This window comes from Aythya marila (genome assembly GCF_965140915.1).
Source record: "Aythya marila genome assembly, chromosome: 21".
Classification (NCBI taxonomy): Eukaryota; Metazoa; Chordata; class Aves; order Anseriformes; family Anatidae; genus Aythya; species Aythya marila.
This window is the reverse complement of record NC_139062.1, coordinates 4877200-4903375: the sequence shown is the minus strand read 5'-3', so window position 1 is coordinate 4903375 and position 26176 is coordinate 4877200. Positions and strand designations below refer to the sequence as shown.

The following is a 26176-nucleotide window of genomic DNA, read 5'->3' as shown; positions in this document are numbered from 1 at the left end:
TGTTGGCTTTAGTTTTTTTCATGTAATAACTCCTGCTTTCCTGCCAGCACCAAATTCACTGCCTGGGGTAATGCTTTTTGGCTGTTCAAAAGTGGATATGAAGAGGTGTCCATTTAATTACGTGGCATCTCGGTATAAATTGCCTGCGTGCATAGTGTGGGAGTCTGTTCCCTGCTGCAAATCAGCTTTCCTGTTCTCTCTCTGTTTTTGTTGGGGAGAGGTGGGACATGGTTCTGCATTAAAGCCAGATACAGGCTTTTCACCCTCATTTATTATGCCTATCCATGGGTCTTTAGGAAACCTAAATGCTGATTTGGGAAGAAACAGTCTGTGAGCAGTGGCATTAATAAAGCTTGATGTCCTACAGCATTGGTTCTACCAGTTGAATTCCATGGGGTCTGTCAGGCTTCTTTGTTTGGAAGTTTGTAGCAGTGTGAAATCCCTGAGTGGACTCCCAAATACTTAAAAAGAATTTGAGTTCATTTTGCAGTCTTCTCCTCAGAGTTTGCCTAGTAATGGGAATTCATTTTTCTTTTTATCCATCTGCCTGTTTCCAATACATTAACATCCCTGAAACTGTTTCTCTTCTGCCAGATTGGGTAGAAACTGACTGTGGAGCTTTTAGAGTTCCTATGCTAGGGTGCACAGGCAGATGTGAGCACATTTCCCTAGCAAGCCAGGTTCAAAACACTTCATTTTTCACATATACCTTTTTACCTTATTGGTGTTCCAGGGTGGATAGGCTAAAAAGGCATCCACATGTAGAAACAATGCACGGGGCAGGCTGCAGTCAACACGGGCTTGCACTGAGTTCAGATGAGCAGCATCTCTGAAACTTGTGTCTGCTTGCTGCAGTGCAGTGCCTGCCCCGCTACTCAGAGCTGCCTAACTGGGCCTGCTCACTACTCTGAAATCCTGTAGCGTGCCCCACTACGTCGTTTTCAACACTTTCCTGCCTGGACAGTGGCAGGAATTGTGCTTCCAGGAGCGTGCTCTTTGCATTGACAGTAATAGCCGTTGGTTAGAGGGAAAGAGCATCACCCAGCTCCTCGCACTCCCCCATGCACACACTCTGGAGCCACCCCGTGTACCTCCTCCCACTGCATTCCTGCAGAGCTCTGATACTGCTACTCCCTCCCGGAGCCAGCAGCACTCCTAATCCTGCCGTTCCTCTGCTGGCTGCCTCTGCCTGTCATTGACGGAGGCCTCATGCACTGAAATAAGGCTGGTTTTCAGCAATTGCTCTTCTCAGAACTCAGCAGGCTGGAGGGGGGTGGAAGGGAGATAAACATCAGAGTTCAACATCCAGACAAACACAGCAGAGCACACACAATAAATACATCCGCCCCCAAATGCAAATACATCAGAAGAGGTTCCTGCCCCAGGGCTCGGAGCAGAGCAGGCTCAGGCAGGAGAGCAACAGGATGAGGTGAGTGCAGTCACAGGGACCTTCCCAGCTCCCCTGGCCACCTGGCTCTGTGCAGGCCTTGCAAGGCAAGAGAATGATTGTGATCTGCAGTGTGACTGCTGGTACCTCCTGATTCCTGCCACTGTCAAGTGAGAGGGGTGTCTGCCATGAAGGTTTCAGCTAGCGCTGGGATATCAGTGATCTGATACCAAGATCAGCAGCTTGGATGCGTGGCAGTCGGGGTGTAATGAGCTGACACTCACTCTTTCTCCTTTTGTTTCTGTTCCTTTGAGGCAGGCTGCTTCTCTTGCTAGCTGCGCTTTACGGTGGAGTAACCGGCAGTATCGTGCTGCAGAAAATGTATGGGAGGATCACCTCTCCTGACTTTCCAAATACCTACCCCAATCACAAGGAGAGAATCTGGAATATCACCGTCCCCAAGGGATATTCCATCCGCATCTACTTCACCCACTTCAACCTGGAGCTGTCCTACCTGTGTGAATACGATTATGTGAAGGTACGCGTAGGTCAGGTACACTCTTTAAAACCGTCTGTGTGTGATCCTGGGCACATGCAGACCCAATATAACTGTTGTAAACAGTTGGTTCTAGTATGCTAGTGAAGTTCAGGCTCAGCTGATTTGTAAATGATGTGTTTGCTGAGGCCCACGGGACCAGGAAGTAGGGCTGATTGTCATGTTGGAACATTTGAAACTTAATTTTGTTATGCTCAGAAAACTCTGATGTTTCCCTTTTGTGAAGCAAAAAGTTTGAGATGTTGCCCAGAACAACATTTGAGCTTCATTTTCCAGAGCTACAGTGTATGTTTTACGTTAACATGTAGTACTGTACCCAGCGTATAATGGGAGACATAGAAGTGTAAGTGGTAGTCTAAACAAGATATATCAGCTTGTCCAAACATGCACTTGCAACACTCGCTATTGTGCTTTTGCTAGCTAATGTGAGAAACAACCTCGGGAAGAGAAACAGAGATACTGGCTTCGGGAAGTGTTTGGGTGATGAGCAGTGTCCCTGAAAGGTTTGTACTCCATGTGCTAGCGTGTGCTGCAGTTAGGAAACCTGGCTGCTCATTTAAGGTCATCCTACCGCTGCCCCATTTTGTTGTTTGGGTAGACCTGATATACATCAGAGAGGGAGCTGTATGCACAGGGAGCGTGCAAAACCAGTGCCCTGACAGTGCTTCAGAATCTGATGGGACCAGGTCAGACAGCTGTGTCTAGGAGGATCTCATTTCTATGGTTTTATATTCTTTGTGTCTAAAGAAGGGCAATAAAGCTGGTGAGGGGTCTGCAGAACAAGTCTTAGGAGGAGCAGCTGAGGGAGCTGGGGTTGTTCAGCTTGGAGAAAAGACTCAGGGGAGACATTATTGTACTTCACAATTACCTTAAAGGAGGTTGTAGTGAGGTAGGGATCGGTCTCTTTTCCCAAGCACCAAGTGATAAGACAAGGGGAAATGGCCTCAAGTGGCACCAGGGGAAGTTAAGGTTGGATATTAGGAGAAATTTCCTTTCTGAAAGGGTTGTGTGGCATTGGAACAGGCTGCCAGGGAAGTGGTTGAGTCACCATCCCTGAAGGTCTTCAATAAATGTGTTGATGGAGAGCTTAGTAGCGTGGTTTAGTGGTGGACTTGTCAGCACTAGGTTAAAGGTTGGACTAGATGATCTTAGAGCTTTTCCATCCTGAATGATTCTGTGATTCTAGATGGCAGGTTGCTCCCGTTCCCCACATCTGTGGTGTTCTTCCTGCAATTTTCTTTGGGCAGGACAGAGTACTCATTTCTGATAGCCTGTAGTGTATGCACTACAGGCTATCAGAAATTTTCAGATTTTAATAATTTTAATAATCAGATTTTATCGCTACCAGGGACCACATGACCCCCATATATCAGAACATTTATCTTGTATTAAAAAGAAGATAAATGAGGAGCTGCAACTGTAATAAGTGAATCACAGAACACATGAGTCACTGGCTTAAAGAGACCTTTTGTTATACATTTGAATTTGTCAGTGTATGAAACCTTTTTATCCCAGTTATCTCTAGCTTTGGCCTCAGTCAGGTCTCCTACACACAAAGATTTGACTGTCACTGAGAGCTCAAAGTTAACAAGAGCATTATGTACAATAAGCAAAGCCTGGTGCTGACAGCCCGGGATGGCCTCAGCTTTGTGTGGGCCTTTGAAAAGAAAAAGGGAGATAAAAGTATAGGCTTAAGTCACAGAGAATAGGGGAAATCCTCTTATGTGTCACTGGATCTGGATTAACCTCCAGAAGCACCTTTTGAGAGCATCCAAGTCTAGAAGTGGCCTGAAGCACTTCTCACACACCATTAAACTCATGCTGTCCAAGCAGGTTGGGAAGAGCAAAGCTCTGAGATCGCCTGGTAGATCTGTCTGTGTTTTGCAGCTGAGCTCTGGTGGGAAGACCTTGGCTACACTATGTGGAAAGGACAGCACTGACACCGAGGAGGCTCCGGGCAACAAGACGTACCTCTCCACTGACAACACCCTCACAGTGGTGTTTCGGTCCGACTACTCCAATGAGAAGCCATTCACAGGCTTTGAGGCCTTCTATGCTGCTGAAGGTAAGAGCCCAGCCCCTCTTGTGTTGGGAGAGACCCAGCTGTGGTGGGGTTGGTGCTTCCCTGGGCTCTCACAGACTCTGGCTCCTGGTGTTAGGTGAGAGAAGGCAGCCTCACTGCATGGAGACAGAAGCAGAAGGGCACAGACACCAAAGACAAGCAAGCCACCCTCATAAAAGCAGTGGTTCAGACCAAGACCAAGTGCTGTTAGAAGGTGTTGGTTGTCTAATTCTTTTGTGTTTCGCCCATTAGATGTCGATGAGTGCAAACAGCTGTTTGATGGTGAACCCCTCTGCAATCATCACTGTCACAACTACGTGGGGGGCTACTATTGCAGCTGTCGGGTCGGCTACACACTGCACGAAAACAAGAGGACGTGCACAGGTGAGTCCTTGCAGATCAAGAGAGACATTCCTAGCTACAACATCCACCTAAATTTAGTTACAGCACTGGCATCAGATCAAGGCTGCTTTTTTGGGTTTTGTTTTTAACATCTCCTATGGGATATTACACCTCCTAGAGCAGCTGAAAGGAGGTGTAGGTGCTTAATCAGGTCTGTGAGTAGAGAGCGTGCTTTGCACAGTGGCTGTGGGCTAATTGCAGCCGTTAGGGCCAGCAGTATTGTGGTGCAGTAAAATGGTGCACGGGCAGTTGGCAGGTCCAGAAGAGAAGCCAATGGCTGGTGTGGTGTGAAGGTAACTTGCTTTGGCTACTCCTTAATCAGCATCCACCCCTGTTCAGCTTTAGGCAGGTTGAACGGGGAAGCAAGAAAGTCATCTGCTGCTGCCCACTGCAGACACTGCCAGGCTTCGTGGCTGTCAGTGCAGCCAGCCCTGCAACACCCGAGTTTATCGTGCTGTCTGGGTACTGAGATACCGAGTGTTCTGGACCTGATTTGTGGATGTGTTGGAAAAACTAACAGTCGAGTTGCCAAGTCTCATGGAGAAAGAGTTTGCTTACTGTCCCTGGAGGGACCCAGGCTGAGAAGCAGCACAGTCCACCCATCACTGACAACAGATACAATCATCCACTCAGTAAATGAGAGGCAAGGCCAGGCACAAAGCACTTCTTCAGAAGGACATAAGCATGAGGTGTACCTAGCTGACTCCTGCCTGGCTGTGCTGTTCAGTGCTCAACTGGGGAAAGCTTATCTGCTGGCAGGCGGCGAAGTGTCTGAATCAGCACAGCGATCAGCTCCTCTGGATTCACTTTGTCTGCAGTGGAACGTGTGCCTACACATGGTAGCACATTCAGCCTTGGTGCGTGCAGCTTTGCCCACCTGGAGCTGAATCCTGTCTGAGAGAACCAGCGCACAAAACTGCTCACAAAATATGTCGTAGGTGGCAGCAAAGACAGGGCTTGTCTTTGTGCTTCCTAGGGCTGAAATGCAGAGCTGGGTGTAGCTTAGAGTGCTTATGGCAACCTTGACATTTTACTTCCCAACTACAGCCCATTACAAACGCTCTCCAGCCATGGCTGCCTGGGTTTGATTCGATTCAAACTCCTCATACCTCCGCTGTATTAAAACAGACCTATCCGTTGTTCAGCCTCTCCTTCCTAAAGTGATGGCTTTTAGCAGAAGTGTATCAACAATACGGAAGGGCTGGGCTACCGTGCACTGCTGATGGGTGGAGGCATGTGTGTTGGGAATTGTGGTGCAGCCGATGTGCTGGAACTTGTTCGCATTTCAGAGGCCTTCAGATGCAAGTGCTGCAGCCATTCCAGCTCCCGGGCTGGGCTGGAAAGCAAAGGTCTTCATTGCCTTCATGACACGAGGGCAAAAGTTGCCCCTTTGATTTTTGGTTCCTGTCTGGGTGGGCTGATATTGACAGGCTCTTTTTTTTCTCTCCTTTATTTTCCAGCGTGAGATAATTAAGCTTCTCCTCGCTTAGGCAGAGATGGAGACAGATGTGCTGGGAAGAGCTGCTGTGCCCTCCCCCATGCCCTGCCTGTTGCAGTCTGACCAAGGGCCGCAGGCTTCTCTTGCTTGGTGACTTGTATGTCTCGTTTCCTTGCCTTTCAGACCTGCTTCCTGCAGCCAATAAAGAGGCCATTCCATGTTGAAACCTCATGGCATCCTCTGGGGCATTCATTCTCTTGCATTTCCCATGTGTCAGTAGGGAAAGAATGAATTAGATAATGCAGGGGCTCTTAAGAGAGAAGCTGAGCATCACAGCTGCCTGAAGCCTTTTGAAATTTCTTGTCCAGCTCTTGTTGCTTGACCTTCCAGAGTTCTCAAACTACAAAAAGATTAGAACTGCACACGCGTTCCCTACTGTTACTTTTAGGTAAGCTCTTGTCTGCACCCAGACTTGTAGATTGAAACTATTTATATTCAGAGCCCACTCTTGGGAAAGGTTTGATTTTTTTTTTCCTGGATCCAAATTTGGTGACTCTGACCGTATCTCCTGAAGGGAACTGAGTCATATTGCTGAAATTTGGTCTGGTGAACAAAACCTCAGAGTTCCAAGAGTATGGCAAAGTGATGAAAATGTCACCAGGGCAGTTTAGGAGAGGACTAGTGTCTTGCATTCATACAAGGGAAAGCAACAGTGCCCCCTGCAAAGCTGATGCAGCACAAGGAATGCTCTTCCGTGCAGTTTGCAGCACTGGTTGATAACTGTCTGAGTCCCTCATGGTGCCCCTTACTACTCCATATCCATATTAATTTGTTGTCCCTTTACACTGTACCCTTTTAGGGCAGGGACCATCTTGCAGCATGTTGGAGGACTGTTGTGCTTGGTTCTTTGTCAGAGGGTACAGCTCCCCTTCTCTGTGGTGGAACCAGGATGATAATTGCAAGGAAGAGGTTAACAAGGCAGAGCTGAGCAGCTGAAGGTGAACTGCTGGAAGATAAAACAAGGCTTTGTCGAAAAAGCTCAAGGGATTAAGGATCATTAGTCAATCAGCATTTCTTTATTTCTGCAATTTAGCAGGAGTGCTTTTAATCCTCATTTATGAGGCTTAGTGCTTCCAACCCCCGGCTCTGCTCTTCAGTGCCTGGAGTAAATGGGGAGGAACCCTTTCCCAGGTGAGCATGGGAGGCACTGAGAGTCTTGGAGATGAGACGCTTGACTCGTTTTGGGTCGCTGCGTTTTCAGGCTTCTGTGTGATCTCGAGCAAGTCACTCAGTGCTGGCTTTGACTGTCCACCTGCAAAAGGAGAGGTAACATCACTGCCCCGACTTACCTGGAGATGTGTAGTAAGTGTCACAGAGGGTAGATGCTGCAGGGGACGGCTTGGTGGTGGACTGGTTGTGCAAGTGATTGCCAAGAGGGCTGCTTTATGGTCACAGTGAATTTGTGATCAAAGCAGCTTGAGTTTTTGTCATGGCTCAGCGACACAATTTATGATCCACTTTTCATTAGAGACCTAATGAGCCAATGACAATGGACTTGCAAGTTTTGAGCAGGTCGTTTTTCAGAGTTCAAGCCTCTGGCAAACAGCTCACTGCGGTTCTAATAAAAATATGACCTGAGCATAATTGAGTACTCTCTGGACAGCCTTAAAGCCTGGACGGAGAAGTCAAGGGACAGCATTTCTTCTGGGAGATGTTCAAAAATTATTTGATCCTTTTTGTGCTGGCTAGTTTATGACTTTGTTGCTTGCAGACTTACGGAAAAAAAAAAATATTGCCCTGACAAAGGGAACTCCCAGCAGCCACATGCAGGAAATCAGAAATGAAAGGTAAAGTCCAAGCCTCTCCATCTTCAAGCTGCAAATTTCTTTGGACTAGTACAGGGAGGGTATCTTCTGTTGGTTCAGCTAGTTTGGGCTGCTCATGTGAACTCGAGTCAAGAGAGCTTACTGGTGATGACTAAAAATTTTCCAAACAATATTGTGAAAATCTCCCATCAAAATCAGTAAACTGAATTTAAGGGAGAAAAATGAAACAAAGAGTGGAGAATTATTAGTCTGTATCTTTCCCCTTCTTTAGTCCTCAAAAACAAGGTGAAAAAAAACATTTTCTGACTTACTGGGGTGTTAATGGTGCACTGGTCTTATTACTTGTACCTGCGTATTCCTTCTTTACGCAACAGATCCCATGCCCAGGCAAAAACGGTTTTGTAGGTAATAGGAAGGGATTCTGATGCAGAACTAGAAGCAGATTTCAGATTTTACCTTCTTAATGATTTCAGTGGGGAGTTAGGGGTGTAAAGATAGTACTCATTACGTTGTGGTTTGTATGTTTAGGATAAGACTTCACACTGAGTCTTTTTACGCACTCAAGGATTTATATTTTATCTCTTCCTATAATTGCCTCCAGACTACTCCTTTCGGGGCTGTAGAACAGCAATAGATATTATCAACGCGAGGAAATTTCAGTTCTTAAAAGAGACACGGATTTTTTTTCCACTGCCATAGCTGTGAACTGTAGACTGCTAGAGCTGAATATCAAGTAGCTTTCGGGTTTTGGGGTGTTTCTCAGCCTGGGTTTGCAGCAGGTGGGAAGAAGTATTATAGCAGTACCTTAAACCTGGGAAGAGGCAGTGAACTCTATGTGTCCCTGGCAGTTATCGTAAGTAGCACCTGCAGCAGCGTGGCAGAGTGTGCTGGAAAACATTCTTTATCCTCATATAGCCATGAAATGCCTCTGTAGTTTGAGGCAGAATCAGTGGAATTACAGAAACGTGCATTTAGCTGAGAAGAATGAGATAATAACAATTAAGAAAAAAACCCACTTGCTGATAATTCTCTACAAGTGCAGCATGAAAGGAAAAGATTTAATTCCCATTGTAGCTCAACTGATTTCTTCTGGTGCAGAACAGTGTGCTGTTAGGCTAGATGCAGAGGCAGCCAGAACCTCCATGTGAATTAGTTAAGCTTTCTCTGCTTCTTTGGATTAAGAGGGGCATTTCAAACAGGATTTTAAAATTAGGAGACTGCTCAGTTTCCACAGGATAGGCCTTTATAGGTATTTGTTGACCGTTTTTCTCTGTGTCTTTGTGAATTGTGTTTGAAAACCTAAGACAATAAATTCAGAGTACAGCGCATACAGATGCTCAGTCACTGTGATGATGGAAAGGTTTATGTCAAATAAAAGCAGTTGCTCATAACTTTCTGGGAAGATGGACAGAGAAAGATTGTTCTAAAATTGCAGCTTCTGCTAAAAGAAACACACAGGGGTACCCAAGTGCATCATTACTTGTGTTGTGGTATTGTTGTGGTAAGAGTCACACAAACATAAAACAAAAAGATAATCCTTCTACCTGCTCCTGCTTTCTTTTCCAAGTAAAAACATACCAAATACTTCCTATAGCAGCAAGCAGTGCTGTTGCATAGATTATAGGGTCGAAGCAGGTTTCATTCTCTGAAGTAAAAAGAGCTTAGAATCCTGGCTAATGAAATCCGCAATTAGTTAAGGGACAGTCACGTTCATTTTCTCATTCAAAATTCAATCCTTTTCCATTAAAATTACAACCATAAACTGCATGGTCTATTTTAGATGATAATCTGTAAATAAGGACTGGCTAATGGCATTTTTGTTGATGGAAGTTAGCACAGTGTATTTGAGGATACGATTCAAAGTCAAACGATTTCCCTCTTACAATTAATTCAGCATCACAGTGGTGCAAAAATATGCCGGTGTTATCAGCCGGTCCAGCATTCCTCATCAATTAAAGGATTGCTTATACAGCTCTTGCAGCACATCATAAAGCCTTTGTTCCCAGCTGATCAAAGCACCACTTCACAGTGATCAGATGCTGTCAACAAGCAGAGATCCTCAGGGCACTTGTGGCTGTTCCTTCTTGCTTCTCTTCAGCAGGGAGCATTTGTGGCTCCAATTGTGTCAGCAAGAGGCACAGCTGGTTTTGCTCAGAGAATACAATTACATTCTAAATGTCTGGCAACAAAGGCATTAAAAAGAAAGAGCTGCATTCAGAGGCTTCTGGAATTGAGGAGCTGATAGCTGTCCTAGCACTCTGCACACTCTGGTGTAGCAGAGGAGCTACAAATTTAACACCTTGGAAGGTTTCTGATGAGCTTCCAGACAGCACACTTCAGAGCACCAGCCCTGTGGCTAAGTGGTGCTCCTGCTGATGTCCTTCCCCACGCTGCTTCAAAGGTAGGAGTGCAGGATAATGGAGGCCTACCCCAACAGAGAGGGGGCAGCTTTCTCAGTGGTGACAAATGCCTGCTGGTGGAATGGGCAACTCTTGTTTCACTTCATAGGTAGTTAAATCCATGGTTCTGAAGCTTTCTCTAAGGGACAACAGTAGGAAAAGATCAAAAGATCCACAACTGTTCCTCAGTATGGCTCGACTGAGTTAATGCATCTGTGATTTTCTGTTATTTTTTTTTTTTCTAGCCCTGTGTCAGAACCATTTTTTTACTGAAAGAACTGGAGAAATCTCCAGCCCTGACTATCCGGCACCTTATCCCCCACTCAGCACCTGCAGCTACAACATCCAGGTAGAAGATGGGTTCCTGATCACTCTGGAATTCGTGGAGACCTTTGATGTGGAGACACACCCAGAGGTGCTGTGCCCCTATGACGTCCTTAAGGTAAGGTGAGGCTCTCACAGCCTTTGTGAGACAGGCCCAGCACTTTTACTCCATCTTCCTCAGTCTGTGTCTTGCTCTGTCCATTTCAAGTTTTGTCTCTCTGTATCTCTCCTCATTCGTTTTTCTTCTCATCCCTTCAGTTTTGTTGTTCTGTTCTCTCAGCACCTTTCTCCTTTGGGAAATTCACCCAAAACACAAATGCAAGCTCACGTGTCTGTGATGACTTCAGAGATTTTGGATCATCACAACTTCTGCTCCCATCCCAGACCAGTGATGGCAGGGAACTCAGATAAATCGTTTCCATCCAGTTTGCTTATTGATAAGACGGATCCAATGATCACTTCCCAGGAATTCTGTAGCATTTAGGATGTTTGGAGAAAAGGCCCTCTGTGAGTTACTGGAGTGGCGAGCCATCACTCTAACCAGCTGCCTTTCTTTTGTGTGCTTTGCAAGAAAGGGCTAGTAAAGTTCAGGGAGTCATTGGATTAAAATCATTTTGTTCTTCAATGAGCCTCATGGGGGAAGGAGTAAAGCCAGTTTGTTTATCTTCTCCATTTTAGATTAAAACACCCAAAAAGCAATTTGGCCCATTCTGTGGGAAGACTTTGCCTGCAAAAATTGAGACACAAACTAGTGCTGTGAATATAACTTTCATAACTGATGCCTCGGGAGCACACACTGGATGGAAGATGAAGTACATGGCAGCAGGTGGGTAAGAGACCTCTGTGCAGTTCTCAAGTCCCAACTACTTTGGGATCTTCATTCTGGAAAGGCATGAATAGTGCCTAAATAATCATGATTTGAAGCAGTAGTTTCATACTTAGTTTTTGGTAGTGTATCTATTGAACAATGTATCCACTAAGTAGTTTACTTCTGAAGTAAAGTTTTAAGAGAATCCCAGAATTCCTGCTGGCCTTACAGTTAACCTCTAGTTTAGGCATATGATTTTATTTTAAGGAATAAGCTTCCCAATCGATTAAAAGTTAAGAGATGTGTGTGTAGGCAACACGTACTGGGCCAACCCTGTCTGCATAGCCTGCCTCTGGACAGGTTGCTGCACACTTTTGATGTGAGAACATCACGGTCAGTTCACATTTTTTTTCTCTGTTCTCAGTAATTTTAAATCTGTGTGAGAGAAACAGCGCAGAGAAAGAGCAGAGAGAGCGTTGGCATCGTCCCCACGCCCTCCCCAAGGGCCTTGAGCGGTAAATAGCAAAACCACTTTAAGGGGAATACTGTGTGCTCTGATTCTCTGCAGGTTTGCCATGCCCCAGTCCTGAAGCACCACCTCATGGTCACATAGCACCAGTGCAAGCGCAGTACACTCAGGGCGACCGCTATGCTCTCTCTTGTGACGTCGGATACGTGCTGCTTGAAGTAGGTGAACCGCGGCAGTCAGCCCTATTGGACGTGATTTCTTAGGGGTTAAACCTTTTCTCATTAACAATTTCTGGTGCTCACATACTACAGTTATGAGGCATACTCAGTACACTGAATTTGTCAGCAATTGCCCTGTCTTTGACATCATCCCCAAAGACCTGTGTCTCCGTGTTTGCCTGTGTGCATGTTTGCTGATGTTGATTGAACACTGCTGCTTAGAGATTTGCATCTAATTACGTTGGAAGAATAGAGTGATTTTACAAAAGATTTCATGAGAGCAGCGCAGTGAGAATTTCTTGTTGTCTTTCATTTGTTATTTCATCTCTCCAGGGAAGTTAAAACTAGGATACTTGGTCATTTCTGCTGAATGCAGCATTTCACACTTGGTTCTTAATAGCATTGTGCTTCCCAGCAGGCAGTTTTGGAAGATGCTTTAGGCTGTGTATGCGTACAGCAAAATTTTACAATCACAGTTAAGTGGCTGTGTTTTCAGGGAAGCACACGGACTTATTTCAACAATTATTTTATAATCTGTCTGGTTTGGTAGTTCTACAAATTTACTGTTTATGTAGAAAGAGAACACAGCTAAACTGATACGCCAGTTAGTGTTCATCAGGAAATGGATAAGAAATATGGATGTGTGTGGAAATAGATAAACACAGGCTGTGGTCCGTATTGTCCTTGAAATGCGCTGACTGGTTCTGTGTGCTGTCATTACTGGAGACAAGGCAGCTCTAAGTGGTAGAACTGCTACCTACAGCAAATGCAAATTAGCCTCAAATTTCTAGATAGGGTAACTGTCCCTCTCATTAACAGCCATCCGCTATGGGCTTTATTAGCACATTGAAGAGATTAATGAGGTTGGTGTAGGAATGACTTACTTTTCTCATTCAGAAAGTAGTGCAGCAGAGCAGTTGTAAAGATGTTTTAAGCAAATAAAAATCTAGTTACTGTGTTTTTGCCTTATGAGTGAGCAAAGAAATGTGTAACTGGTGCTGTTTTTTTCTCTAATTAACACTGTTAATTTGATGTGAAAGTAATACGACCTTTTATTTCCATTCACGCTTCTTGGAGAATGAAAATGTTGTGATGTCTTTTATAGCGGAATGCCAAAAGAATGCTTCTTGGAACAAACCAATGGCAAAGTGCATCAGTAAGTCAGTGCTAATATTTGTGAATTGGAAAATTTCTGTGTAAATATTGGTTATAAGAAATAACAGAAGAAATACGTTTCTTCTGCTTGGTAACTGTTCCTTTCTTGTCCAAGTGCATTTTGGATTTGTAAGTTAGATGATGTTTCAATTTCTACCATTCTTTAAAATCTCTGAAAAATAATGGTGGTTATTTCAAAATAAATAAATACGATGGTCCTTTGAAATACCTGCACCATCTTCCAGCAATTTTATATAACAACATCAATTTTAAGAATTATCACTGGAGAAAAACAACTAAAGTACTTGTACTCATAGAGATTTATCTTTATTTTAGTTAGTATGTGTTCCGTAGTAGATGCATTAGTTTCCTCTGCGTATGTTGTATGTTGTGAGAGCTGCGCAGTCACAGCTTGTCTCATACACGGGGTTGCAGATTTTCTGAGAAAACCACAGCCTCTACCAAAACCTTTACAGCTCCTAGTACTCAACCATGGTGTTATTAATGTCTGTCTTCCTGCCTAATTCCGAGCACATAATCTTCACCAGGATTTCTGTTCTTGGATACCTTGAAGAAAGAGGCCTTTTCCTGAATGAAATGTTGAAATCCTGCTTGGTTAGGTTGACGTTGAGCCGACTAGCTTTTGTTGTTTTTTGTTTGCTTGTTTGTTTTTGTTTTAATACATACGTTTTTGAATTGCTTTAGTTGTTGACTGTGGTCAGCCTGAGGAGATGGACAATGGTGCCTTCACATACCTTACAGGGCCTGAGAAGACCACCTACAATGCTGAAATTCAGTACCACTGTGAAACCCCCTTCTATGTCATGAAGGCTAACAGTAACGGTAGGTCATAAACACCAGCTTGAAAATGGTTCCTGGTTCTCTTGGTATGAAGAGGGAACACTGACTTACATAGACATACCTGTGAAAGTCAGCAGGACCTTTCCAAAACATGGTGCAAAGGCTGAAAACTTTGGGAAATGTTATTTGTCTCTTTAAGGACTTGTACGTAAGAGTACTGCAATGTCCCCAGGTGGGCTCAATTCAGTAACAGTTGGGAGCTTAACACATTTTTATCATTCCCCAGTTAGTGGCATTACGTGCTTGCGTGGTAGTGAAGGCTTCAGGAGTATTAGATCCTGACAACAGCCAGAGGGGAAGTACGTGCTATAGTCACTTTCTGATGAGTGCAGTAAACATGAAGGAGCCCTAAAACACGATGACACTCTGCAGCCATTGTCCGACACTTCTGAATTGCTTGAGAACTATGCCCAGCTATTTTATGCACTTGGTTTTGTTTTCTCTGAGATGCAGGTAAATATATATGCAGTGACGACGGATTCTGGAAGAACTCCAAAGGAGAAATAACACTGCCTGTCTGTGAACCAGGTAATGCAGGGATGTATTACCATTGTTGGAATTAGCAGTTGCAGAAGAATCATAAAGCTGTCAGCTAGCACTTACTGCTGTTGGTACACAGTCATGCTTTGTTACAGGGACGCGAGGTAGACTCTACATAGGTCTATGCTGAAGGAAGCAGCTTGTTTTTGATATAACATGTCTTAAGTGCATCATGTTGGAACTCAAAAATTCTTGTGAAGAGGCTAAACTCTATCCTAAACTCCTAACCTCTAGCCTAGTGACCTACAGATGCTGGGCTCTAATGAAGTTACTCAGCTAAGCTTTTCCATTGTTTATGTACCCAGCTAAGTAATAGATGTCATAACACACATATCTTATAGTTTAAGTACCTTTAAGTTGATGAGGCACTTTATTTTAGAATGTTCGTTTTAAAAATCAGACGACCATCTTTATGTTACTATGATTTTCCAAAACGGCAAGTGCAGTAATAGCTCCTTCAGCAGGGAGGAACAATAAACTAAAACTGTTCCAATAATGACATAGTGTGACTGGCACTCCTCATAGTTATCCATACCAAACTTATATTTTCCTGTTAAATTGTTCACTGTTTTTAACAAATATTGGTCTTACCAGAGGTTCTCTACTTCTGCTGGTATTGGAGATTAATGCCAGAAACTCTGTAGTTCAGTTCCCCTTGAAGAGAGTAAAAAGCTGAACCATTTACTCCAGTTCCATTCTGAAGATTGCAGTTTCATAACTAAATAAATTCTTGTTTTTCAATTGCTTGGAATTGTTTCTGACAGGAAAATTGAACCAGTCTCCAGAATTATTTGAGAGGGGGAAAAAGCCACTGAATACCCTTAATGCAGAATATGTTTTGTTTGTTTGTTTTTAGATGCTCAAACTGCTAAATTAGTTACTCTGTAAAATTACTCAAGATACAAAAATGAGTTTTGGGAGAAACATTTTGCAATATAAAAGCCTAATTGTTCTTATCTTTTAGATTAGAATGTCCATATATTCCAATTACCTTAATTTACATTTAGAACAAATGCATCGAGATCTCTACGCCCAAATTCTTAAGCAAAACTGTCTGTCTTGATTATAGAACTTTTCCAAAGGCTGTATGTTCTACTGACTAATGAAAATTGTATGCTAAATCAAACATTCATTTGGAAGCAATTTTACTATTCAGAATAATCTAGGAATTACATCTAGAATCATTAACTTAATTTTACCCATACCAGCATAATGAATCAATGTCCACATCTTTAAATGTTAACGTTTATTGCTGCATTCTTTGTTTTTGCAGTTTGTGGAGTGCGGAGAAGTGGAACTGTGGAACGTATATATGGAGGAAGGAGAGCCAAGCCTGGAGAATTTCCTTGGCAAGTGATGTTAATTACTGAGCATGGAGGTTTAGGAGGTGGTTCGCTTCTGTACGACAGCTGGGTTTTAACAGCTGCTCACGTTGTAGTTGAACAGAGAAACCCCTCAGATTTGAGGATTAAACTGGGGATTTTGAACAAACGTTCAGATCACTATGAAGAAGCCTGGGCAGAAAAAATTTTTATTCATGAAGGTTACAAAAATGATCCTGTTAATTTTGATAATGATATTGCCTTGATTAAACTGAAACATAAAGTCCCCATCAGTACCAATATCACACCCATTTGTTTACCAGGAAAAGAAGAAAGATTTCAAATGAAAGCAAATTATATGGTAGCTGTATCGGGTTGGGGAAAGACTGAGACGAGGAGCTCTTCCGTTGTACTGCTGTACACCGAGTTGATAGTTATCAGTCAGAAAGAGTGTACAGATGCATATGCAAATAAATCATTTAATGGAAAACCTCTCATGGTAACAGAAAACATGCTGTGTGCTGGAGCTGAGGGAGGGGGCAGAGATGCATGTAGTGGGGACAGTGGAGGACCACTGGTGTTCTTAGATGCTCAGACCAAAAAATGGTTTGTTGTTGGCATTGTGTCCTGGGCTTTAGACTGTGCTGTTTCAGGGCAGTATGGGGTCTATACAAGAGTAACCAATTATATCCCTTGGATTGAAAGCATCATTTCAAATAATTCTTAATTGTCAGTTAAGTGAAGTTACACCAGCTCTTCACTGTTACTTGGGTTACATTACTAGCTAGAATATTTATGTACTTGAAAAGCACCACTACATCTTTAAATGTTTAACTTTGTTATTGAGTTAACTGTTGTTTACATATAATATAAAAACAAGTGCTTGAGTATCCAAACAATTTTCATCTTTGTATTTTCTTAGGGGCTGTTAAAAGATCTTTAGTCTATGACAGTTTTGTAATTTCAAGAAACTTAAGACTTGTGTTGCTCTTTAAAAATACAGTTAACAAAATAATTTTGTTTTCTTTCAAATAGCATTGTGGATTCTTGTAGGACTGCAGCATTACCAGCTAGCATTTGAATGAACACCCGTCCACTGACAGGATGCGGAGCATCAAGGTATTTTAAACCATCCCCTAGCGTATAGAGGTAGTTGAAGGATGCCAGTAGTACCAGCAGCCCCCGAGTTGGAGAGCACATGTATAGTGCTCTCTGCTTCAGAGAGACCCCACCGGCTCTGTAAGTAACTGCTGTATTAAGCATAGGTACAGCTGTGCAACTCTTGCCTTAAAGGGCTTCCTGTTGTCAGCTGCAAAACCTGTTTCTCTGAACATAGCTTTCACCTTTGAACATAGAATTTCAGTACAGCATCAGCTGACAAGGTTGTCAGAACTAACTGGAAGCAGTTACACATTGTCTACAGTAACTCTTTTACTAAGTGTGCCCAAATGGCATATCCCCTTACACTCATCTAAAATTCCTGTTTCTTTTATATCACATTCTTTTGTTAGTTATATTATCATAGAAAGTGAAATACTGAAAATTAAATCTCTTTAAAAAAAAGACTCCAAACACTTCAATATAATAGCAATAGCATTTTATTTACTCACGTATAAATACTAGAGTTTGCAAAGCAGTTAGAAAATATTACTAAAACTTGAAAACTCTTCTAAAACTTTCAGAGATTTTGTTTGAGGGTCAGGGAAGGCTAAGATTATTAGCAAAGACTTAATGCTGCCAACCCATTTGCTAAAACCTAGACCTGGACTTAAACAAGTTAAACAAAATTAAAGCCATGCTAATCACAAAAACTTACCATACAGTTCCTTGCAGGGCTGTCACAGTTAGTCTTTGGAGGTCCAAGAATACCATTTTTAAGTGTTACTCAGCAGAAGTAGCTGGTAATAGTGCAAGTGCTAAAATGCAAAATTCACAATGGTACAGAGTTTGGAGATTATTCTGACTTAAGTGCAGAAGAAAAAAAAAAAAAAAAAAAAAGATCTAAGCAACTTTTTGCAGTGGGATATGAACAACAAGCCCGGGACTAATTTTCAGCCTGAGTGTTTGCCAACCCCCCTTTAAAATGTACATTGAGACCTAGATGATTTAATACTGCAATTCGAGTGGAAAACTAAGAGTAGTGCAGTTTTCTAAGAGTAGTGCAGTTTTATCAGCTGTTTAGCTGGTCTATTCACAACTAGAGGTCTATTCACAAACCTCAGTATAATATTCAGTAATTGAGATGTAACTTGAAAACCTAAAGAGGTTAAAAACCTGAGTAAATCCATACTCAGAATAGCTATATAGCTACAGCGCAGCAGTACACTGTATAAGAATATGGATCAATCTTCAGTGGGCTTCAAGTGCAAGTAGGTTAAACAGTTCCTCAAGCTCCTGCCACCCGTGGAAATAATTTTCCAACAATTTCCCCTGAAACATCCTGCTCTTTGTTAAGAATCTGCTTCTTGTTGGCGCTTTTGCACTTGTAGTAAACATTGTTTTCCAGATAAGACTTCTGACAAAATCCACATACATTCATCTAATGCTTTATTCAGCTGGGAAGTCTTTTCTGTGACTAGTTTTAAAAATGAATTTAGAGCTTTCTTCTGAGCTAGAAGTGTTGCAGAACCCTACTTCCCATCAAGGGGGCTGGTCTAAAAATACAGGTTAAAAGCCTGCATCCCCAAAGGAGATGCCACAGACAGAAATACAGCTGACAGTGTTTGTCCCCCCTCCAGACTTCTCATGAACCCCCCCACACGCCAACTCCTGAAAAAATAACTTTCCTTGGTATAGATGCAATCTGGAGGGAACTGCTTACCATTCTAGGTGCAGACACCCAAACTTGTGGGAACTGGATTTTAGATATATACGCATCACTGAACAATGCAAAAATACAATGGCTTAAGGTTGGGTGTCAGGTATCGATACGTGATGAGTGGTGGCTCCGTTTGACTTGTCAACTTTTAGAGCATGCTTATCTGAAACAAACCGAATTACTGCAAAAAAAAAAACTTTACAGAAGTTCATCTCAAAAGAGTAAAATTAATTAACTGCTATGAATTCTTTGCATTCAGGGCTGCAAAACAAAGACACATATTACTTAAATCAGTTTTATTTAAGAATTTCCTACAGTGACAAATCTTATAAAAAGCATCCAAACACGAAACTGCAGCAAACAGCATTCTTATGGATATCTTACACAGTGGAGCTTCCACCCTGAAGAGGCACACTGAGCTCGCTAGTGATCTCTGCTGCATGAGCTACTGCAAAGCACACCACAAGCTCAATGTTCTCATCGCAAACCCCATCATCTTCAATTCACATTACCACACTTACAAATCATTAACAGAAAAAAAACACACACCATACAGCATTCACAGCAGTTGACATAAGGGAAAAAAAATACAAATATTCGTTTCACATAAACACATTCAACTAATTGATTAACTAGGTATAAAACCCACTTAAAGTCTTCCACATGTGGATGTCCTTTGAATGCAATAAACACTCGTACTTTATTTGCTATCATTGCTCTCTGCACACTCTCTCACCAAAGCCACAGGATTGAGAGACATCTCGCCAAGTAAAATAAAATCCCATAATGCACCACCAGGTCTCTGCATGCGCTCTCTCCTTTATCTCGCACATACCAGCCCTCTCATGCCTCGGCACCACCATCAATCCCACACAAGGTTTCAAAAGTTCAAACAGCCTTCTGGTTCCATCTCACAGCCTTGCGTTCATAGCGTTGATACGACTCCATGAAATAAAGAGTAGCGGATAAAAATGGAACACCCACCGTCTAAGACGCAGCATGTGCAGTGTGATGAAGTATTCTTGGATGAGAAAGCATGTAGACAGAAGTATTCCTAAGGCAGAATATTTACAGCACTGCTTTCAATGAAGTGCTTCTTCCATACACATTTGAAATGAGATGAACTGCGGAGATTAAATGAAGCCTTCATATCGTACTTTAGTATGGAGGGGAGACAGTGTTAAAAAAAAAAAAAAAAAAAACAACAAAACAACCAACAAACAAAACAGAAAAACGACACTGTGTTCTCCAGTTGGGGCACTTGGAGATTCTTATGGTGGGAGCAAATTAAAAACAAGAGGGAGAGAATGCTGTTTCTGACCAATGGTTTCCATTTTGAACATGCAAAGAATTCAGGTAGCCGGGAAACAAGGGATAAAGTACTACAGGAGAAACCTTTCCTATTGATTGTAGTGTTAGTTTACCTATCAGGCAAACAGCAGTCCACTTCCAAACATTCAGTATTCCAACAAGTTAAGTAACAAAACTTATAAAATTCCTTTTACCTTTCTTCTTCTTCTTTTTTTTTTTTTTTTTACAAAAGAAAAATGTCAAAAATACTGCTGAATATACTGCACATTGAACAAATTGATTTGGAAAACTTTAGTATATATGTAATTTACAGTATACTTACCATGAGTTAGAAAAATTTGACTTCCCACCATAGAGTCAGTATCAGAGCCCACTGCGTCTACATTCCCCAGCCTGACGATTTGGAATCCATGCTTGAACCAAAGCCTCCGTTAAACCCACTGCTGGAGCCCGCGTTCGAGGCCGAGCCCCAGCCTATTGCCGCTCCCGAGTTGGAACCGCCGTAAGAGTTATTTCCTGAACTAAACCCCTGGTTCTGCTCCCGCTGCATGTTGCCTTGAGGCTGGTTGTTTCCCGACGGCCCTGACTGGTTCTGCTGGCTGGCCAGCATGCCCATCATTCCCCAGCTGCTCTGCAGGGCTGCCTGCGCTGCTGCCATCATGGCAGGGTTGATGCTAAAGGCTCCGAAGTTCATTCCCCCACCCATGTTACTGCCCTGGTTGTTACCCAGCCCTCCCCCGCCTCCCCTGCTGTTGCCAAACCCCCCCTGATTCCCAAAGCCTCCCGGATTACCACCAAATCTTCCACCTCTCTCTAACTGTCTATTGCTATTGTGCTTAGGTTCAGCATTGGATATATGTACGCTGATTCCTTTAATGATCAAGTCCTCTCCACAAAGAGATTGGGCAACCTATAAGAAATAAGGGATTAATTAAATATAGTTTTTTAAATCAAAAAGAATAACCTATCAGCAGTATAAGACAAAAAAAGCCCACAAGATTCTGAGCAGATATTTAACCTGCAAAAGAAGTGTACGTATACTTAATCCAATTTGAGGTGTTTTATCTTCACACTTGCTACTGCACTAAGTGCAGAGTACAATCAGTCTGTCCAAAAGCATCTGAGTAACCCTACATAATGCCGTAGATCAAGTCAAGCTAACGCCACTGGAATTAATGAGGCAGTGGACAAATGTTTCATGTGGCATTCCAGATACAAACACACTATCAAGCTGAAACACAGGTTGCCTGAATTTGAGGTTAAAATATTTTAACTTACCTGATCATCTGCAAACGTAACAAAAGCAAAAGCTCGGAAGGGTTTAGGAATGAAGACATCTACCACTTCTCCATACTGAGCAAAGAACTGCCGGAGATCATCTGCTGTCATGTCATCAGTGCAGCGCCCAACGAACACTTTTCTGCTGCGCAAAGGTTCGTCAGGACTTTGCTGAAGAGAATTGAAGAGAGCAATTAACAAAACTCACAATTACTCGAGAATTGAGCAACTTTCCCATACGGGCCCCTTTTAATCTAGCCTGTCCTACAGACTGACAAGGAAGTTTGGAAGTTTAAGACTTAAGACGTTCTGTTCAGAGAGAGAACCTGGTACACTCTGCACCCTGGTGCAGATCAACTGTTGCTACCTTTGTTTCTAGTTAAGGACAGTGACAAAGCCAGTGCAGGACAGGTCATTCTGCTGTATGCAACTGTGTATACACACAGGAAATACACAAACAGAAGCTTTGGATTTGGTTCTCAATTCAACAAAAGACTCATTCTGACCTTTCCTAAGTTGTACATTCTGCCTCCTTTATTCTCCATTTATTCACACAGCAGACAAGTTAAGCAGGTCCTGCTTGATGGTAAAACATGTTATTTTCAGGTTTCTATCCGTACTCAGTTCCCTGATGTAACTATTTCCCCAACACTGCTTTTCACTCCCTGTCCACCCACGTCCTCGTTATTTTCTTTCCCTACTCTCACCTGTCCTGTCTATTCACAGACTCAAAAGTCACATCCAAGAATGGATGGTTAATCTGTTCATCTGCTCACTTAACACAGTTGCTAAAAAAAAAGTGTACTTGTGAACGTTTGATAAAATAAAATTGGCAACATGAAAGTACCTTCGAATTGGGAAGCTTACAGTCACACCATCTTCCATCTATCATGTGTCGCTGAGACATTACTTTCACCTGGGTTTCATAATCCGTAAACCGAACAAAACCAAAACCTTTTGAGTGACCAGTTTTAATATCCTTCTTAACCTAAGATTAAAAAAAAAAAAAAAAAAAAGCAGACTTTTAAAAAGAACACAGTAGTGTGCTTGTATTTGTGACATAACAGTCAAACTATTTATGAGTCATCTCCTCTATCACCCTTGATACTAAGATCACCGGGAAAGAGTACATACAAAGTTTTGATTACCCCCTTGCATGCAAAGCATCACAGAATGTTGGGGACCCTGAAAGAACATCTAGTCCAATCCCCCTACCTGTTCCTAGTGAACTAACTCTAAAGCTCTGTAGTCTCAGCAGAGGCCTGTGATGCCTACAACTTTAAATTTATTCCAGTTGCTTTGAGCCCAAATATTAGCATACTAAAACAACATAACCCAGAACAGGATACAAATATTTTGTAGCATTGCAACGGCATTGCCAAATGTTCTGTTTGAGCAGTGCAACTGCCAAAGGGGTAAACAGGCATGGCTGCACAAAAGGCTTTTTTGTTACATGGCTGTAACAAAAGGTACAGAACAGAAAGAACAAACTGAGTGTCCCGGGGTCAGGTGAGATCCCCCCTTTTGTGAGAATAAAAATATCCCGCATGAAAAGAGAAGACAAGAAAACTGCAGCAAGCTTGTCTTGTGCTAACAAAGTAGTGCTAACACAGGAGTAGCCACCTGCTTGGAACGTGCTGTTCCTGAATGAGTTTACTAAAAAGTTCTGTTTGAAAGTTTATCAGGCTTGTAAACGCTCCCATCACAACAATCTCCAGTTCCTTAACAGATACATATAAAAACACACATTTTTAGCTGCAACAATTAATAACTAATATAAATTAAAGAGCTCATAAAAAACCCTGTACCATTAAGTCCACCTGCATGAATTACCACTTCCAAAGACTCCTGTCTCTGTACCTACGCAAGCCTGCAGCTACAAAGCTCATGGAACAAAACACCGCCTAGGAACAGACACGCTGCTTCAGATCTGCTCTGAAATTACATGACTCCATTTCTTTCCACTGGCTTCATCTGAGGACTCCTTTCTGAATAACATCCCTCCTTTCTTGAACTGCAAAAGGATTTTACCTGCACCATGAGAACTTCTCCAAACGTACTGAAGTATTCCTTTAAGTCTTGCTCAGTGGTTTTCCAGGGTAAACCTAGGACTATCAAATCTGAAGTCTTCTGTACTGCTCGTTTTACTTTCACGGCTGACGATGCATCTGTTTCATCCATTTTTCTCTTATTATCTGAATATAAAGATGTTCATTAGAAAGCATCCTCCTAAGCCTGGAAATTGCTTCCACTAATTATGAACAGCACGGTATAAAACCATAGACTACAATGAGAAAAAGCAGGCTAGATAAACAAGTGCTTGCTGCTGGTGCTTATTATGATGATCCATAGCCAACTGTCTGCAAGTATTAAGAGAAAAAAAAAAAAGAACAATCTACATTTAATTCCTCCTCAAAAATGTAACCTGAGTTTGTGTTATTTTACTAAAGTACCATCCAGTAATACTCAGAGTCCTACAAGGACATGGACAAGTCAAGTGTTTGAAACAAGAACTTTAAAATAAATTTTTGGAGGGAATGTATGTGCATGTGTCAGGCTGCTCTTCTCCTGAGCGTCTTTCAAAAAGTACCTCTGACCAAATCATGGCTTGAAGAGAGGCCCTACCTGTGAGTACACAGCAGTCTTCAGAAAGTCTGTATTAGACTGCAAACTCTTTCAAAGATAATGCAAAACTTTGTTACGATAGTGCCTCTCCAGCTAGAGAATTAAAAAGACTACTGCACATCTGAAAACTCAGTGGAGTCAACTTTACTCTGCAAGACAGACACGTGATTAAAGTCACGGCACTTCTGTAAATCAGGTTTCAAAGCAGCCGCTGCCATGTTACATTAGCGGCAGCGCACGTGGACCTCTTCACTACAACCGTATGCTCGCCCCAAAGCCTGAAGGAGCACTGACAAACCTTTGGGGTAATTAACGACATAGACCAGGTTCCCCCAGCCCGCCTCCGGGGCGTGCAGGATCCCCTCGACCAGCCGGACGCCCCTCATGCACTGCGACACCGGGTTCCTGTAGCGCAGCCCGCAGGCCCCGGGGAACTGTGCCGTGACGGTGGACAGCAGCACGGTGCCGTCGTCCTCCGAGGGGATCTCGATGGGCTCGTCGTTCTCATCCTCCGTCACCCGGATATACTCCGACATCTTCGCGGGGACTCACTGCGGCGTGCAAGGGGGGGGGGGGGGGGGAAGAGCCATAAGCGACCGCCCTCAGCGTCCCGTGGCGCTCCCCGTTCTGCCCTCACGGTGCCACCCCCCCGTGTTTCCCACAGGACGCCCTCAGCCCCCGCTCTCGGCCCCGGCCCCGCCGTACCCAGGCCCCACGGCGGCGGCTGCCGGGGCCCGGCGAAACTTCCCCCAAGGCCCGGGGCCGGGCCCAGCCGCCGGGGAAGAGCTGAGGGGAGCCCCCGAGCCCTCCAGCGCCCCGCCTGCCGGCAGCCTCGAAGCGAGGGGACCCCCGAGCGCTCGCTGCCGCTCACCGGGCACGAAGGGAGCGGCGTCTCCGGGAGCCCTGTGCCGCGCAGCGCCCCGCCGCCCTCCGCTGCCGCCGCACAAAATGGCGGCCGCGGCCCCCCTCAGAGGCCGGGCCGGGCCGCGGGGCGAACCATCCGCAGCACCGGGGGGGGAGAATAGGGGGAGAGAAACAGCGCGGCGGGGGCACGCCTGGCTGCGGGGAGCGCTACGGGACCGGGGCTGCGGCTCGGCTCGACTCCATCCGAAACGGCAGACAACGGAGCCGGGGCGGCGGCAGCAAACGGAGAAGGGGCGGCTGCCGGTAGTGCTGCCCCTCCCCGCGAGGCACCGGTGGTACGGCCCGGGCCGCGCCTGCGTCGCGCGCGGGGCTACGGGAAGGGGCGGCGGCCGCCTCAGAGGCCCCTCACAGCCCCCATGGCGGCCGGGCCACCCCCCTGAGGCGCCCTCTTGCCCGCCCTGTGAGGAGCTGCGTTAGCCAGGCCGGCCGGCGGCAGCTCGGTTCCGTGCTCAGAATTCGTTAATCGATCCCCCCAGGTGATTTGTTCTCGCCTCCCTCCCCCGGACGGGGGAAGCGGTGGGGTCAGAGCGGCGTCCTGCTATGGCCTGAGGTAAAATAGTTTTTGGGAGTGGTGGAAGTTTTTAAAGAAAGGTGTAGGAGTTTTAACGCTGTCCTTTAGTACTTAAGGTTTGCCATAGCACGACTTAGTGCCAGACAGAATCTCCTCGCTTAATGAAGAGGCTCAGCAGTTAAACCTCAATATACAAACTATCAAATTTAGGAACTCCAATGGCCAAGGCACACTCATGCCACTTTTCTGACACTTATAAAAGCCGTGAGAAGAGCCAGCTGCGAGTTTTCCCAAGCTGCAGTCACAGCTGCCAGCTAGGCTGCAGGGCTGACCCTGATCTGCTCCATACAGGTGGTGCAGAACAGCCACCTGAGAGAGAAAGGTGCCAGGAACATGGTGATTGCCACCTGGCCTGGTTCCTTTTATAAGACTGATCTGTTTTTGGTACCATAATCCTCAAGATAAACTCCACAGTTGTGTACTTCACAGCGATAACACCGTAAAGCTACAAATTGGTAGCTATTCTACAGTTCTAAATACTTCATGTCTGGATAATTGCCATTTCACATCTCCAAATTATTTTATTCTGATACTTCACTAAATAAGCATATCTGGTCCATTAATCAGTCACATTAGTTGCAAGTTACAGCAGAGACATCTGTAACACAACCCGTTCCTGCTTCAAGATACGAACGGGAAGCCACCCAGGGTGGTTGGTGGCAGGATTGTGAAGTCCTGCCTGCCATCACCATCGGGTGAGAGAAGAGTGTACTGCAGGGCTTACTCCAATCAGCTCAGCTCTGGGACCTAACCAGTGGGCTACGCCATGCCACCTTTATGAAAATAATTCCACCACCACCTTACACCTCCTGGCTTCCCACCTGGTCCCTTGTGCCACTCCTCCAGTCCACATGTGGGGTATGTGACCTTCCTTGCATTGCT

The 26176-nt window shown here is 44.1% G+C and overlaps 2 protein-coding genes across 5 annotated transcripts; one reads left to right on the top strand and one right to left on the bottom strand.

The window, feature by feature from the left end:
* Positions 1–1342: 1342 nt before the first annotated feature.
* Positions 1343–20119, top strand: MASP2 (MBL associated serine protease 2). 2 transcript variants are annotated; one of them, XM_082776795.1, is made up of 11 exons: positions 1343–1429; positions 1706–1925; positions 3831–4008; positions 4258–4389; positions 10316–10512; positions 11073–11220; positions 11771–11889; positions 12967–13045; positions 13750–13887; positions 14359–14433; positions 15719–20119. In XM_082776795.1, the coding sequence occupies exons 1-11, from the start codon at positions 1353–1355 to the stop codon at positions 16492–16494; spliced, it is 2139 nt and encodes a 712-aa protein (XP_082632921.1). In that variant the 5' UTR covers positions 1343–1352; the 3' UTR covers positions 16495–20119. The 2 variants fall into 2 exon arrangements, with proteins under 2 accessions (XP_082632921.1, XP_082632920.1); XM_082776794.1 differs by having other exon boundaries at positions 14353–14433.
* Positions 18875–24959, bottom strand: TARDBP (TAR DNA binding protein). Of its 3 annotated transcripts, none has more exons than XR_014318897.1 (7): positions 24671–24959; positions 24098–24350; positions 23206–23369; positions 22022–22162; positions 21175–21345; positions 20219–20806; positions 18875–19741 (listed from the first exon to the last, which is right to left on the bottom strand). XR_014318897.1 is itself a non-coding variant. In XM_082776796.1 (6 exons), exons 2-6 carry the CDS (start codon positions 24333–24335, stop codon positions 20276–20278), a joined length of 1245 nt encoding a protein of 414 aa, XP_082632922.1. In that variant the 5' UTR covers positions 24336–24350; positions 24671–24959; the 3' UTR covers positions 20102–20275. The 3 variants fall into 3 exon arrangements, 1 of the variants encoding a protein (XP_082632922.1); XR_014318898.1 differs by having other exon boundaries at positions 18875–19709; XM_082776796.1 differs by lacking the exon at positions 18875–19741 and having other exon boundaries at positions 20102–20806.
* Positions 24960–26176: the final 1217 nt, after the last annotated feature.

Excerpts from the sequence above, each read along its gene's own strand:
- MASP2 (XM_082776794.1), top strand. The coding sequence starts at position 1,353 with ATGCAAATACATCAGAAGAGGTTCCTGCCCCAGGGCTCGGAGCAGAGC. Across the intron at positions 4,390-10,315 it reads AAACAAGAGGACGTGCACAG|CCCTGTGTCAGAACCATTTT; the intron begins GTGAGTCCTTGC and ends TTTTTTTTCTAG. Across the intron at positions 11,221-11,770 it reads GATGAAGTACATGGCAGCAG|GTTTGCCATGCCCCAGTCCT; the intron begins GTGGGTAAGAGA and ends GATTCTCTGCAG.
- TARDBP (XM_082776796.1), bottom strand. The coding sequence starts at position 24,335 with ATGTCGGAGTATATCCGGGTGACGGAGGATGAGAACGACGAGCCCATC. Across the intron at positions 23,370-24,097 it reads TGTCGTTAATTACCCCAAAG|ATAATAAGAGAAAAATGGAT; the intron begins GTTTGTCAGTGC and ends CTTTATATTCAG. Across the intron at positions 21,346-22,021 it reads GTAAGCTTCCCAATTCGAAG|CAAAGTCCTGACGAACCTTT; the intron begins GTACTTTCATGT and ends AATTCTCTTCAG.